This window comes from Sprattus sprattus (assembly GCF_963457725.1).
Source record: "Sprattus sprattus genome assembly, chromosome: 1".
NCBI classification, from domain to species: domain Eukaryota; kingdom Metazoa; phylum Chordata; class Actinopteri; order Clupeiformes; family Clupeidae; genus Sprattus; species Sprattus sprattus.
The window spans coordinates 27,032,476-27,048,351 of NC_137920.1; the positions used below are offsets into that span (position 1 = coordinate 27,032,476).

Here is a 15,876-nt window from a genome sequence, read left to right on the forward strand (position 1 = left end):
TTGCTGGTCTATGTATACACCCATGAAGCAGCAAAACACATAGTGTGTGTGTGTTTTGAAAGGGATTGCTTATGTTTGTTCTCTATCATCCTGTGATGTCTACTTGCCTTGTCTGAGTTTGTGTGTGGGTGGGTGGGGTTGGGGGTGGGTGTGTGTGTGAGTGTGTGTGTGTGGGTGTGTGACTCCATAGGGGACAGTTTGCCACAGTACATTAATCTCAACACTCAATGTAAATACTAAGTGTTTTTATAGGTGCATATGGAGAATAGACTCCACCTGTTTCAGTGCACTGCCTCTCTCTCTCTCTCTCTCTCTCTCTCTCTCTCTCTCTCTCTCTCTCTCTCTCTCTCTTTCTCTCTCTCTCTCTCTCTCCATCTCTCCATCTCTATCTATCCTTCCTTCCCTCCCTCTACCCCAACTCCCTTTCCGCCTCTCTTTCTCTCTAAGTCTGTGTGTATGTATATAGACTACATGTACAGTATAAGGCTTCTTCATTTTAAGAAAGCCAGGCTAGTTATCAAAGCCTTGGCAGATGACTAGATCTGTGTGCTCTGTGCTGGTACATGTTTTGTAATGATTCTCTTAGAAAACATCTAATATGTGTGTGTGTGTGTGTGTGTGTGTGTGCGTGTGTGTGAGTGTGCATTAACTACATCATGCACGGAGGATGTGTTACTCTAATCTGCAATGGGTATTGCTTTTTGCTGTTTTCGTTTGAAGCACATACACACAAGCTGAAACACACACACACACACACACACACACACACACTTGTGTACAAAACCTCTCCCTGAATAATGGTCCATCGCTTGGCGTCAAAGAAGAAACAAAAAGGATTAATACAGGGACACGATGGAGAAAACAAGAGAACAGTATACCACTACACCTGAACTCGCCATTTTGTGTTTTATATTCCACAAGAAAAGGGAAACGGACATTCAGAAAGAGAGGTAGCAAGTGTGAAGTTGGATCGCTTCCCAGACTGGACGCTGAAGAAGATTCCATGAACTGGAAATGTGGGAATGTGAACCACACATCTCTTTTTCTCAAGCCTGTCTTTTACTTGGAATGCTGTTTTTTTCCCCCAAGCTAAACATAATGGGAATGCTGTTCCCCCCTAGCTAAACATAATGCAAGACCGGTCTAAAGGAAATCGTGCAAAAACCTCTGGCCGTGACGAGAAAAACATGGGATGTTTTTTTTTTCTCTCTCTCTCTTTTTCCTCCCCCCCACCTCAAAAGCACAAACTGTTTGACCTTTGACCTGGCTGTTGAAATAAGGAGATATGACGGAGGAGGAGGAGAAAGATGGCGTGTGTCAGAGATGTAACAGGCAGGGAAACAAGCCTAGTGCTGGACTGTGTAAGATAAAAAAGAAAACAGAAGGGGTTGAATCTGCATCTTTTTCTGTTGCTAGCTCAGTGTTGCTCTCTCTCTCTCTCTCTGTCTCGCTCTCTCATGTATAAACAGGAAGTTGTCACAGCTGGCAGATAAGGCCCTCGAGTAGAAAGGGGCTCACGGCATCATTCCAAGCAGATACCCTCATATACATGTACACACAGTTACAAGCACACATACATTCACATATACATAGACACATATACACACACAGTGTTAAAATGCACATGCATTCACAAACGACATATATGCAAACACACACACAAACACTCACACTCGTATATGCACACCAATACTTGCACACACACACACTGCACACTAGGTAAGCGGCATTTCCTCACAATGCAAACCACCACGCACAGCCTCCATTAAAACTCTAAACTGCCCCAAAATCTTTAGAAAAGAAATATGAAAAAAATGCACTCATAACACTTGTGGCTCTATCATTTCACTGTAATGCTATAGTGATTATCTTTCTCGAAAATAGAATCTGCTGTATTGAAATTCAAGGGTGCTTATGAATTTTTCAAAACAAAAAAAAGAAAACGAGTGAGCATCGTAATGATTTTAATGTTCGTTACCAAGTGTAAGGCCACTAATAGTGAGAGTCTGACAATCTTTGCTTCGTAATACTACCGTATGTACAAACGTATTAACAGGTGTTGCACGATGGTGATCATAAAATAATTACATGGTTTTAAAAAAAAAAGAGAATTGCCTTTTCGTAATGTTTTCTACACATTTACAATTTTTTCGTAATACCTTACACATTTTTATTTTTTTTCGCTCTCTTTCTCTTTCTTCTTTGTCTGTAGATTTTTTTAATTGTATAGAATCGTGGCGCCTGCGCTAACTTCGATCTTAATTGTGAATAAGAACTATCACCCATCGCTGTTTTGATAACAGTCCTGTAGATTTTTTATGACTTTTATTTTTATGTTTAATGTTTGTTTTTTCATCGATTTGTGATTACTAAACTATTGTACATGTCAAAAAATTAAGTAATGACCTAACTGAGCCTGAATTCAATGTTTTAAAATGGATTAAAGTTTTAACTGACAAAGCCGTTGAAGTGTCATTATTGAAGTCAGTTTAAGGGAAATTACCTGAGAGCTGGTAAATAAGCCAAAATGGCAAATGATTGTTGATAAAAGTTGCCATTGGCAACTGCCAGAGTTCAATACACTTATAGTTGTTTTGCAAAGAAGCTTAATGTTAAGAGGAACCCCCATGACAAGACTGGTTTCTCTAACCCTATTAAATATAAATCTTTTCGCTTTAAGAACTTAAAGAAGATTAAGGACATATGCATTACAAGATAAGGAAGTGGTTGACTACCACCTACCAAAAGATTAGGGAGATATTAAGGGTGTTTGTCAGTGTACTTATATTGCAAGGAGTGCCTGTGTTTTTGTAAGGCTTGTCTTGTCAAAGCTTTGTTGTAGTACCCAAGCTGAAATTGCTGCAGAGCCAATTCTCCCCCTCTTGTGGCTGATGGTGTCATTGCAAGGGTTCAAAATCGTGCCATGACCATGGGGAACAGAGCGGACAAGATGCTGAAGTCATCTGTTTAAAGGTCACAGTTATTTATGACTAAATCTAACTTCACACTCTACAAAACACCAAGACCTTAAATGCACTGGGAGTGAATTTAATTTACCCCTACACTCAACACAACATTCTTTATGTTCAAAGGGGTCCTTACATTTGTGAAGTATCTTTTCAAAAAGTGTCAGTTTAACCTCAAAGAGGAAGTGCACACTTGAATGTGTGAATGTATGATATGACTGTACTGTGATGAAATACTTCAATGATGATGATGACAAAATGACCATTTCTATATAAAAATCAGCTTTTTATGGGTTGAAAATGGCTCAACGTGCCATCTACTGTTTAAAATCATCCAGGGCCAGTGCTGACATAGAGTCAACCAATTACTGTGCCTTTGGTTTGGGACTGTAAACTCTCAGCCCCTCCCCGCTCCCCTCTCAGCCCCAGCTGAGGCCTGTGACAGGAGAAAGGGCCCCAGTGAGAGGAGAAAGGGCCCTGTGACAGGAGAAAGGGCCCCAGTGAGAGGAGAAAGGGCCCTGTGACAGGAGAAAGGGCCCCAGTGAGAGGAAGCCGCTGCAAGTCCAGGCTGGAGAGTCAGAGCTGGTGTGCGAGGCCAGGCGCTGGTGCACGAGTCCCAGTGCTGGTGCGAGGCCTGGCGCTGGTGCACGAGTCCCAGTGCTGGTGCGCAAGTCCTGGTGCTGGTGCACGAGTCCTGGTGCTGGTGCACAAGTCCTGGTGCTGGTGCTGGCGCTGGTGCACGAGTCCCAGTGCTGGTGCGCAAGTCCTGGTGCTGGTGCTGGTGCACGAGTCCCAGTGCTGGTGCGCAAGTCCTGGTGCTGGTGCTGGTGCACGAGTCCCAGTGCTGGTGCGCAAGTCCTGGTGCTGGTGCTGGTGCACGAGTCCCAGTGCTGGTGCGCAAGTCCTGGTGCTGGTGCTGGTGCACGAGTCCTGGTGCTGGTGCACGAGTCCCGGTGCTGGTGCTGGTGCGCGAGTCCTGGTGCTGGTGCACGAGTCCTGGCTCGCCAGCATCTGGGAACTGTGCATCATTGCAGCGGGACCTGCTGACCCGAGTGCAACCATCTCCCTGTCTCTGGTTGAGGAACCCAGACCCAAGGATCCACGAACCCGTCTCCAAGCAGCAGCCACCCCGCCAGTGCTGAGCCTCTGTGCCTCTCCGCCCCACACTACCACCCCTACGCCAGCCCATGAGGGCTTCCATGTCTACACTGCCAGCCCAACGGTCTCCTGCACAGCCGCAGCCGCCCCCCCCGCAAGCCTGTGGTGTTCTGCATTGCAGCTGCCAGCCTGAGACCACACCAGTTCTCTGATCCCCGACCCCTGACACCAGGACTCTCTCCTGCCGGCGGCACATCCTTGCTGGCAGGGACGGCCTTCCCCAGAGTGGCCTCGGCGACCACACTGGCTTCCCCAGCACCGCAGGGGTTTGTCAGCTCTGGAGAGTCAGTTCTGTTTTCTTGCCCTCCACTGATCCAACAGCCTTGCCATTGCCAAGGCTTGTGGTGGTCCTCGGAGCGGCCGTGTCCTGATCCACCCTCGAACGCCTCGGGGACTTTGTTATGGTTGCTGGGGACAGCTCAGCACTGGGGAGGGGGCTGCGTAGCCTGCTGGGAGTGAGAACTGCTTATTCTATTATTCCGTTTATTTGAGTGTTCTGTTCCAGAATGATGTTGTGAACGCCTCCCTTTTTATGTCCTGTGTTAGCGTGTATCAGTGGTGTCATTTTCGTCTGTGTGCCATGAAGATTAAGTCCTTAGCAATTAGTGCTTTAGTGTATCTGTGGACCGTCAATGTATTCGTCAGTGTAGCGTAAGACTTGCCTCTCGGTTCTCTTCGTTCCGAGTCTGTACGTGTGTTGCTGAAGCTAATAAACGGGACTCCTGGGGCTGATCGCTGTACAGGAGCACAGGAGTGGCTTTGAAACCAGTGATTGAAGTCTCTTGCCACTCCAGCACGGCACAATATGTTAAACAGAGTGATGAAGATATACAGTGGCGTTACAGTATAGTGTAGTGTTTAAAAACATGTTTTTGTAATGTCCTGAAAGTATTTCGTATAGTGTGTATATAAATAAAATTGCAGAGTGACGAGGAAGAGACGCAGATGGGACTTGCGCGTGCTTGACAGATGGTGCCCTGTGAATAGAGCAGCCGCACCACGCGAGGGAAACAAAAAACAAAAAAACACCCAGTGGATTTAACGGAAATTCCTGAAAACAAATGAGGATTTACCGGAGCATTGAGCAAATTAGCATCTCCAAAGCGGGCTCTTTTTAAATTAAATGTAGGCTTTGACTGCGTGTGAATAATAGCCAGTTTGGCAGGTGACGGAGTATTACACTGAACAGTCACAAGCTGATTTGATTTGGCACTGTGCAGAAACAGTCCATCAAATTTGACATTTATCTCCTAAAAATGTCTCTCCATTTAAGGTTTAGGATTGGACACGGATTTCCTGGTTCTCCTGCTTACCTGTCTTGACACATATTGGACCTAGATGGACTTCTTTAAAACAAGGTTGAAACACAGAGCGCACCAAAGAATGAGCTCTCTCTCTCTCTCCCACTTTCGTTCTGGCTTTCGATGTCTCTCCGACAGATTCACCATAGCTTCCCTCGCCACGCGCGCCTCTATCCGCCGCGCGTCAGGACTGGGATTTTTTGGACCGACCGTTAAGCCCCAGAGATATAATTACGCGTGAGGAAGATTGCCAGAGAAACATCTGTGATCCACATTTCCTAATTTAATTGGTTAATTTTTTTTTTACAACGGGCACGGTGAGAGACGAGTCTGCGCAGTCCTCTGTCACAAGGATGGGCAACCAGTTGAACTTCGGCCACGCAGAGATGTTCGCGCATGGAAACCTCACATAGTCACGGTACCGAGCGGAAGAGGCGAAGGAATGGATGTAACGGGCGATGTGGAGTTTGCATGTCTTACTTGGAATTGTTTGTAGTTACATGTCCTTCTCATTTTGATTTAAGAAGAGGGTAATTCGGGCCGGAGTTCGTGTTCTCATTCATCACGCTTAGATCTATCGACAGGTGCACCTTAAAGGTATGGTCTTAATCCTTTATTGTTAAACAAGTTGACTGAAATTAAGTTGTATTGCGTGTTAAGACATTTCTTATGTATTATCTTATATTATTATATCTTATATATTCGCATCTATATTCGCATCTCCATGATACATTGTTTTAAATTTTACAACGCAAACGTACCTATATGATTGTTGTTAGAGGCTGTATATGGCTGTGTAAATGCATGTAGGAAAATTACTTATAACCAGATAGGTACTCAGAAAACACCATAATCTGTTGTATACGTGAAAACAGAACATGCGATACGAACAGAGAGAAAAAAGTTTTTTTTTTTTTTTTTTAATACATCACTAATTTAGTGAATACTTCAAAGTGATTTCGTGCCTGTGCGAGTCATTGCGTTTCCCATAATTTGCACTGTCAGCCCTAAAGGCTCGAAGCCAAATTAATATTACTTTACCAGAATAGCAATTGAGTCACAAATCACTCAAGGCGAGGAAAACACAACCACCCAGTTTGCAGACACGAACTTTTAAGGCTCGAAAATGAGTCATCGCGGGCGGTAGTCATTTGGTTAATTCATGTTCCTTCAAGGCTTTTGTGGCTCACTGTACTGCAGCGGAGGGGACCGGTCGTGTTTTAAGCGTCTAGGACACCCGTCTTCTTGACTAATTGGCGGGGAAACCTCGCTCTCCAGAACGTATGAATAAGTGAAAGGATGCGAAAAGCATTTCGCTGTTTCGTTTGGGGTTGATGCGACATTTGTCTGCTTTTAAGAAAGCTACGAACAAAAAAAATCCCTGACACACACTCTCTCTCTCTGGTATTTTCTCTCTTTCTCTGTATTTCTCTCAAAATATCTCAGGTGACCTATTGGACTAGCTCAGATTGACTTTAAAGGAAAGAAGATTGTGAAAACAAAACCTGAAACAAGGAAAAGGTGACCTACATGGGGTTTGTGAAGTGAATAATTCAAGGAATCTTGAAACAAGAACCTCTTGACAAACAGCAATGTGAGGAACCCCAGGGAAAACCTTACTGCAATGGGATCAGTGGACTTCACCTCAAACCTATTGTGAGGGGGCTCTTTATGGCAGTATGAATCTTACTCGGGATAAGCTACTAGCAGTGCTGGGGCAACTGAACGCCGTCCGGCTCCCAATCAACATCACCGGTGATGAGTACGATGAGGGGGTGGGACGCCCGGCATCCAATCAGAGCGACAGCTTCGACTTCCTCTTCCCGGAGGGAGGCGGGGCTGGCGCCCTTGAGTGGCAGCTCCTGCTGACCATCCATGAGCCAGGAACCATCATACTCACTGTCCTCTACTCTCTCTCCTTCCTGGTTGGCTTCGTGGGCAACGTGCTGTCCATCAAGGTCCTGTGTGGTCGCCGTGGCAGCGAGCGCCTGTCCGGCGTGAGTTCCACCCGCTATCTGCTGGTCAACCTGGCCGTGTGCGACCTGGCCGTGGTGTGCGTGTGCATGCCCGTCACCCTGGGCAACCGCATCTACATGCCGTGGGTGTGGGGCGGCTTCCTTTGCCGCGCCGTGCCCTTCACCCAGGCCGTGTCGGTGTCGGCGAGCGTGCTCAGCCTGACGGTGATCAGCGTCAACCGCTACCTGAGCGTGCGTTGCCCTCTCCGCTCGCGGTCGCTGTTCACGCGCCGGCGCATCCTGGCTGCCGTGGCGGCCGTGTGGGTCGTGTCGGCGTCCATCTGCGCGCCGTTGGCCGTCATGACGAGTCTGGACGAGCTGCGACTGCAGGGGCTCCCGCCGCTGCCGGTGTGCAGTGAGGCGTGGCCCCACGCCCGCCTGCGTCAGGCCTACAACGTGCTGCTCTTTGTCGCCCTCTACTGCCTGCCCGTCTCCTTCAACCTGGCCGTGGGGTTCCTCACTGGGCGCCGCCTGTGCGGTTACGACAACCACCTGATCCTCGACCCCTCTTCGTCCTCCTCGTCCTCCTCCGCAATCGGCGGGTTCTGCTTCTCGGAACTGGACCCGCGTTCGCGCGCGCTGCACGTCGCTCGGCTCCGGAGCCGGCGCCAGATCGCACGCCTCGTCCTGGCGCTGGTGCTGCTGTTCGCCGCCTCCTGGCTGCCGCTCTACCTGGCCGACCTGTGGCTGGACTGCGGCAGCCGGCAGCCCCCCGACTGGCTGCTCCAGGCGCGGCCCTTCGCCCAGTGGCTGGGCCTCACCAACTCCAGCCTCAACCCCATCTGCTACTGCCTGGTGGGCGACCTGCACCGTTCGGCGCGTCAGTTGCGCACCCGGTACCAGCAACGCATCCTCACGCTCTTCCGCGGAGGCGGCCCCGTCTTCAGCGCCGACCCCGGCAGCGGAGGGCCGTCTCCGGCCACGGCGCTCGCCCTCGCCTCCCTGCCCAAGACCTTCGGCTTCCGCAGGGAACCAGCGGGGACTGGGGAGGAGAGCCAAGACGGGAAGAAGGGGCTCGACAAAATGGCCGCCGCCGTTGCGGGCGCAGATAGAAACGGACAGTCAAACAGCATCACCCTCACCAGCGTGTGTTAGGATGAGAACAATGCTGTTTCTACAGTTACCTGAGGACAAAGGGAGAGCAGAGGAAAGAAAAAAAAAGAAGCATCACCTTCATCAACATCACCTCATCCTCCTCCTCTTCCTTCACCACTCTGAGAGCCCTGAAAGGTTGCCCTGTGCAACAACACGGTCTGAAAGTGCTTCTCGCATCTTCCAGGAGCCGCCTGTACGTGTTGGGATGGAGCTTCAGCCAGTGCGTGAAATGTCAAAGGATTTTTGTGGTGTCTGTCTCTCGTGTTGTTTCTGGCCAGATGACTTTTAATGACGGGGCACTACTGTGGAATCACTACTCCCGTCTTTAGGGATTACCGTCTTCATGGACTCACTGTGGGGGAGTCCTGGGTTCTGGTTCTCCCCAGGAACCACGGGAGAAGTGACATTTCCACAGAGGGAGCTAGTATACGGGGAAGCTTCTTAACCAGTCTAGACGAAGAAGGGGTCTGATCTGTGGTCTACTTGACATACCTGACATTCTGTTGATATGATTCTCCTGAGCGGATGCTCTATGCTGCAGCTGTTTTACTGTGTGTGTGTGTGTGTGGTGTGTGTGTGTGTGTGTGTGTGTGTGTGTGTGTGTGTGTGTGTGTGTGTGTGTGTGTGTGTGTGTGTGTGTGTGTCTGTAAATGGCTTTTTTTTGTCCTCGAATGGCCATAGCTGCTCTAAATGTTTTTTTACCGCTTTCTTCAGGAGTTGGGGATTAAAGACCTTTCTGTCGATCCTTGGAATAATATGAATGTGTGTGTGTGTGTGTGTTTCTGTGTATGTGTGTGTGTGTCTGTGTGTGTGTCTGTGTGTGTGTGTGTGTGAGTGGCTTATGCTTAAGAGAAGAATGGATGGATGAATATCGATGTGCATCTCAGTCTGTTCTGTATATAGAATCAGTATTACAGAGAATAGCATGTGTGTGTGTGTGTGTGTGTGTGTGTGTTTTTGTGTGTGTGTGTTTTCGCATTGCACACTAGTTTCCTGAATCGTGTGGGATATTTTGGCAGGATAAATGTACATGTCAAAGTGAAATGGTGTTAAAAGAGTATTAAAAGAGTATTATCTGTGACCATGGCAGTTAAATGAATGTGTGGCTCACATCAATTTGCACTTTTTTTCCTTTCTTGAAGAGTATCATGAGGCAGGCACAATGTCTTAACAGCCCTCCCTCCACATACAGACACACACACTCACTCACACACACACACACACACACTCACACACACACACACACACACACAAACACACTCACACACAAACACACACACACACACACACACACACACACACACAAACACACACAAGCGACATAGAGGATTTAAAAAAGGAAATGAGCTGTCTTTCTGCCATAGCTTCCAACACTCTCTCTGACACCTTGGTTTCCACATTCTGAAACCACACCATAGGTGTGATGACAAAAGAGACGATTTACTCTCTTTTCCACCCCTCTCTCTTTCTCTCTCTCTCTTTATCTCTCTCTCTCTCTCTCTTTATATCTCTCTCTCTCTCTCTCTCTCTCTTTATCTCTCTCTCTCTCTCTCTCTTTATCTCTCTCTCTCTCTCTCTCTTTATATCTCTCTCTCTCTCTCTCTCTATCTCTCCCTGCCTCTCTGTGTGTCTCTGTCTCTCTTTAAATTTTCTTTCTTTATATTTCCCTCAGTCTCTCACTCTTTTATTTGCACTCTGCCAAGCTTTTTCTTCATCGTCGGGGCTTTATTTCTGAGCGTTGAGGTTGGGATTAAGCTCTGGTGAATGTGGTGTTGGTGTGTGGTGGGTTGGAGTTGCACCGAGTGTGTGTGTGTCCGTACACCACCCAGCCTATTGAGCATAGGGGCTAAACACCATAAACACACACTCAAAGCCTCACAAAACAACATTTACATTAAAGAAAAACATCTATCTCTCTCTCACTCACAAAAATACACACATACATACAAAGAGTTTCATTGGAAAACAGATTTACATAAAGAATTTGTTTTGCTACTGCCTGTTGGTCACAATCACCAGTTCAAGTCTTAGATAATCACACGTCAAAGATTCTTAAATATTTACACACACACAAACACTCTCATACTTGCACACACACACACACTCTCATACTTGCACACACACACACACATACACACAGACACACACACACATACACACAGACACACACACACAGACACACACACACACACACACATAGACATACACACACACACACATAGACACACACACACACACACACTCTCATACTCCCCTGTGTTTTAAGTTTGAGCATGCCTGTCTGGTTTTGGACAGTTAGTTGATGTCTGTGTGTACACTGACACACACTCTGTACTTTCTATTAAGTATGTTACCCTCCGTGCTCTTACCCTGACACCCCAGACAGACAGAGAGAGAGAGAGAACGCAGAGAGGGAGAGAGAGAGAGCAAAACTTTGCAAATAAGTCTGATCAATATTTAATCGCTTTGACATTCGTCAAAAATGCATGGTTTTATATAACTATTCCCCTCTCTCACAAAATCCCCTTCAGCTCCACTGACAGCGCAGGTCATCACTTGTCATCTAGCTGTTTTCCCACACCAGTTTCCATGGTGATCTTGCTCATTATCACCACAGGCTCGAGTCCTCAGTTGTGGAGCAAAGGTATGTTTCTATCTTAATGAGGATCGGACATTTTGTGAGGACACTGGGACAGGGACCCATGTATAAGTTAAGAAGGATCAGTTTGTAGTCTTAATGTCCTTAATGTGACTATCTGTACTTTTATAATATTCAACCGAACACTTAGGTAACAAGTTACAAAAATCAATGCCATGTAGTGCAAAACAACATACTTAACAAACAAACAAAAGTAACATAAATAAATTGTATTTGTGCATTATGAAACAATACATTCTCATGTATGTATACTCTTGCATCCCTTGCCATGTGTTGCAATTTGTTACAATTTTCTTTTATTACCGCACTATTTCCACAAATATTGAAGTCTTGCATTATTCACAGTCACTTTCAGCAGTGTTTCAATGTTTCTGCAATCTGCAACAAACACATCATGTTTGTGAATGTGGATCCCTCTCTTTTAATAAGAGAAAAATCTAGGGCAAAACAGAACCCTCAAATTCTTCACAATAATGGGGGCAATTTGTGTGAGCGTGTGCCTACCTTTATCTTTCCCTGTGAGTGTGGTTGTGTGTACGTGTGTGTATGTGTGTGTGTGTGTGTGTGTGTGTGTGTGTGTGTGTGTGTGTGTGTGTGTGAGTATACGAATACACCGATTTAGAGTATGCCTGTTTAAATAGATCCATGGCTATTAAGATGCTAGGCTATTTAAAACAAGTTTGAGCCATATGCCCAGGCACGTGCACAGATAGACCCCTAGTGGTGCTCAAGCACCAGCCCTTGTGCCCTGGTTGGGAAAAAGTGCCCTTTTTTGCTGGAGCCCATTTTTTTTTTCATTCATCAATATTTTTAGAATACAATACGAATTAGTCTTTCTGTCATCAATTTCCCCAAATGGGTTTTGATTTCTGAGGGGGCATTTATTTGAGTTCTTGTGAGAATTTCGCCCCAACATGCTCCGCGGCACAGACAATAGTATTCTATGGCTCTGCGGTGCTCGCAAGCCCCCGCCGCGGCCCTCCCTCCTCATCCCCCACATCAGTGCTGAGCGCCAGGCCGGTGCAGACTACTTCTTCACTGACCTGCAGCATCAGACAAACAGGTAATGACTGTGTTTGTGCACCCCCCCGACGTTGTTTGTTATAAATTAACAACAACATTAGTGCCCCTGAAAACATTACGTCTGAAAACATAACTGGTCCGACGTTTCCTAAAAAAATAAACAAACAACTAACTTGATTTCAAAGTATTTTCCAGCTGTTTACTGACGTTTGTCATGTTTAATGACATTATTTGTCTGAAAGTGCATATTTTCTGTTGTATAAATGCCGTTTAGACAATTTCGAAAGTATGTTGAATGTATGTTTATAAATGTCACGAGAATTCACAGCTAGAAAATAGCAGGTAAACTATGCTAGCTCTCGGTGTCATGCTATCCTTGTCCCACATTGTTTACCGTAATATTTATGTATCTCTTCGTTTTGCCTGTTTTACAACGATCAAACTTGTATGAGTAATTGTAGAGGGTGAAAAAGAGTAAAATAAGTAAAATGCAGTGGTGGAAGAAGTACTGAAGTTTATTACTTAAGTAAAAGTACAAGTAAACAGGCAAATGAAAGTAAAAGTAAAAGTACTACATCAACAATCCTACTTAAGTAAAAAGTACTCACTTTTAAATTTACTTTAAAAGTAAAAGTAAAAGTACTCACGCAATGGGTTGTCTCAATGTCTAGGCTGTGCCACTTTGATAAAGAAATAGCGACTGGTAATACATGTCTCTACAGATGTCACTACTAGTAATAATTATAAGCAACAACATTTGTTAATTGGAAAGGTTGGTGTACTTATTGGGCCTATTGTCTGTAATACTGTTCAAACTCTATCTTACAATTCTGCAGTTCAATTAAGTTATTTTTGTTTAAAGACAATAAAGAAGTGTTTTCTTTAAACAATTTATCTACCAGGGATTATTTGCAAAGTTAATACCATTAGGCCAAACCAATAAAGACACAATTAGGCACATTAGGTTTGCATGCCAGGCAATAACCAGTCAATACAAAAGGCAAATCTTCACGTTAGCTTGACATTGCTAAACTACCAGCTTTATCTTACCACTACGTTAAATAAATAATCAAGGTACAATCGTGTTATTTTGATGCTATTGCTGTATGTCAACATGTATTTTTGCTAGATAACAGTTTAAAATCATGTCAGTAACCGCATACGATATGAAAAAGTCATAGACATTAACTTAGCATAGCAAGAACTCCGCATAATTTGACCTGTTTCTCCAAATTTGAAGGCGATTTTTTGAGGTAGACAGGAAACGCACTGAAACCTCCACGGGTTATTCTTGGGGCCTCTGAACTTGAACATGTCCTCAGATGAGGCTGACTCTGAATCCATGCTGAAAAGTTGTTTGTTAGTCAGGCTGTTTGTCGAATGCTTAAGCAAAACAGGCAAGGCTACCGTAGTGCTGCTGCTGCTGCCAAATACACACTCTGCTGTCGTTGGAGCTGATAGAGCCACCTGATTGGCTGAAACGTCCTGAAGCAACGCAATCCATATTTTTGTGTAGGCAACATTTTGGCGAAACTGTGTTCATAAAATGTAACGAATAACGACACGTATTGTAGAAATGTAGCGGAGTAAAAGTATAGATAATAGCTGCAAAATTTAACGAAGTAAAAGTAAAAAGTATGCACTATTATTTTTACTTAAGTAAAGTACAGATACGTAAAAATGTAACGAAGTACAGTAACGAAGTAAAAATACTTCGTTACATTCCACCACTGGTTAAATGTAAGCTAGCTGTCTTATCCTGCCAAGAGGACCCACAGGTTGAGAACAGCATAATTAGTGTAATGCTGCTTATGCTTTAACCTTCAGAAAACGGTAAAATTATTATCCATAACATTGATTTATCTCATTCAAAAAATTTGCAGCATAATGCCAAAGACAGACATAGGGCTCAGATACACATACGCGTTTTTGTAAAAACGGGACGCGAGCAAATGCATTGATTCCTATGGTACGGCGCGTTTAAAGCGTGCGCCCCTTCTCCACCACGCGTTGCGTCTTTGAAGCGTTTTTTAGGTGCACTTAAAAGTTGAACTATTCTCAACTTTCCAGCGCAAGGCAGGGAAGCGCACCGCTTCTGTTTTGGCCGCCGCACTTTGCCAAGGCGTTACTGAAGCGTTTCTGCCTGAAAAAAGACGCGTATGTGTATCTGAGCCCTCAAGAAGCAGAAGGACAGGGAACTGCAGCAAGCAGCTCAGAGTAGCCGCTCCCGTTTAACTTGGAACAGGCCATCAACGAGCCAATCAAATGAGGGAGAATCAGTTACCCTACTAATATATAAGTTGCAAATATCCTATATTTTGGCGATGGGTGCCCTTTTTTTTTTTTTTAGCACCTGCCCCCCAAAATGTCTGTGCACGTGCCTGCATATGCCTATTAGCCGTATAGACAACACCCATTCTCTTCCCCAATATAGTCATGTTTTTACTGGTCCCAGAGCATATTCAGTCATTTATGGCAGTATCACAACAAACCCTCACAGGATCCTGGCGGACTTGTTTAATTTATTCATTCATATATACATTTCTTCTTTAATATACTTAGGACTCGTATACAATCATACAGTATATGGGTTAGTTTGGCAGAGCAAGGCCCCTGACCTTTTTCACACACAAACATGTATGCACACACACACTGGTTGGCCAATTCATGAGGCTGATATCCGGCAACCTAAATACCGATTTTTTTTTTTTAACAGAGTTACGTTTTTTGATTACTTGTGGACATCTATCTATAAATCCAGGAATCTCTGTGTGTCTGTCAGTCTAGGGCGTATCTCACTGACGGTAGTTACGTTAGTTATGAGATTTCGCATGTAGCTTACGCATGTCATGAACCTGTGCATCCTTGATTTTGAAGATTTTTGAATTTATAGTTCGCGAGATATTTGTATTTTACCGTTTCCCGTAGGAAACAATGGGTTATCGTTTCCCGTAGCAAGTCCCACTGTGCACCGAAATGACGTCACGATCAAACAAGCTACGTCACGCTCAGAACCTATAAAAGCGGATCCTGCCTTCACTCAAAGTTCAGAATAGCGTTGGATACGATAAGGAGCATTCAAATTCTTCTTGGTGAACAGATACAGACTTGCTGATAGAAAACGAACGTGAACAGTAGGCTACATTAATAACAATTGCTTCTCCATCTAAAATGCCCAAGGTCCAGGGTCATGACAATGATTGTCTCAGGGAGCGTTTTCAACTACTGAGTGTAAGGAATCTATCGTGAATTGAGAATTGAATTATGTGTATGATTTTATCGTGTATTTGTAAGAGAGTTTGAAGATTCACAGGGTAATTAAATGTGTTCTATTATAGTGTGAATCTTGTGATGGATTCTAGCGTGTGATTTTATGCACGCTCAATGATCTTAATGTTTTTATCTCATAACTAACGTAACTAGGCTACCGTCAGGTTTCCTGGATTTATAGATAGATTATCATTTGTTTGCAGTATAGGTGTCACGACAACGATGTGGCCAGGAAGGACATTGCAGCCGAAGTTGTCGATATAGCGGGAGTTTGTTTAAATAAAATAAATTCTTTTGAGGAGTGTTTGAAAGTGGCAGACATAAAAATTCGACAATTGACAGCGAAAACAGCGTTTTTATTAAGCGACCTGTCACAGAAGAAAAGCCGC

The 15,876-nt window shown here is 44.9% G+C and overlaps 1 protein-coding gene across 1 annotated transcript; it reads left to right on the forward strand.

Annotated features, from left to right (window-relative positions):
* Positions 1 to 7,104: 7,104 nt before the first annotated feature.
* Positions 7,105 to 8,535, forward strand: LOC308368881 (galanin receptor type 1; the record flags this gene model as incomplete). The annotated part of the gene is made up of 1 exon (XM_080843169.1): positions 7,105 to 8,535. One exon carries the CDS (start codon positions 7,105 to 7,107, stop codon positions 8,533 to 8,535), a length of 1,431 nt encoding a protein of 476 aa, XP_080699295.1.
* Between the last annotated feature and the right edge of the window lie 7,341 nt (positions 8,536 to 15,876).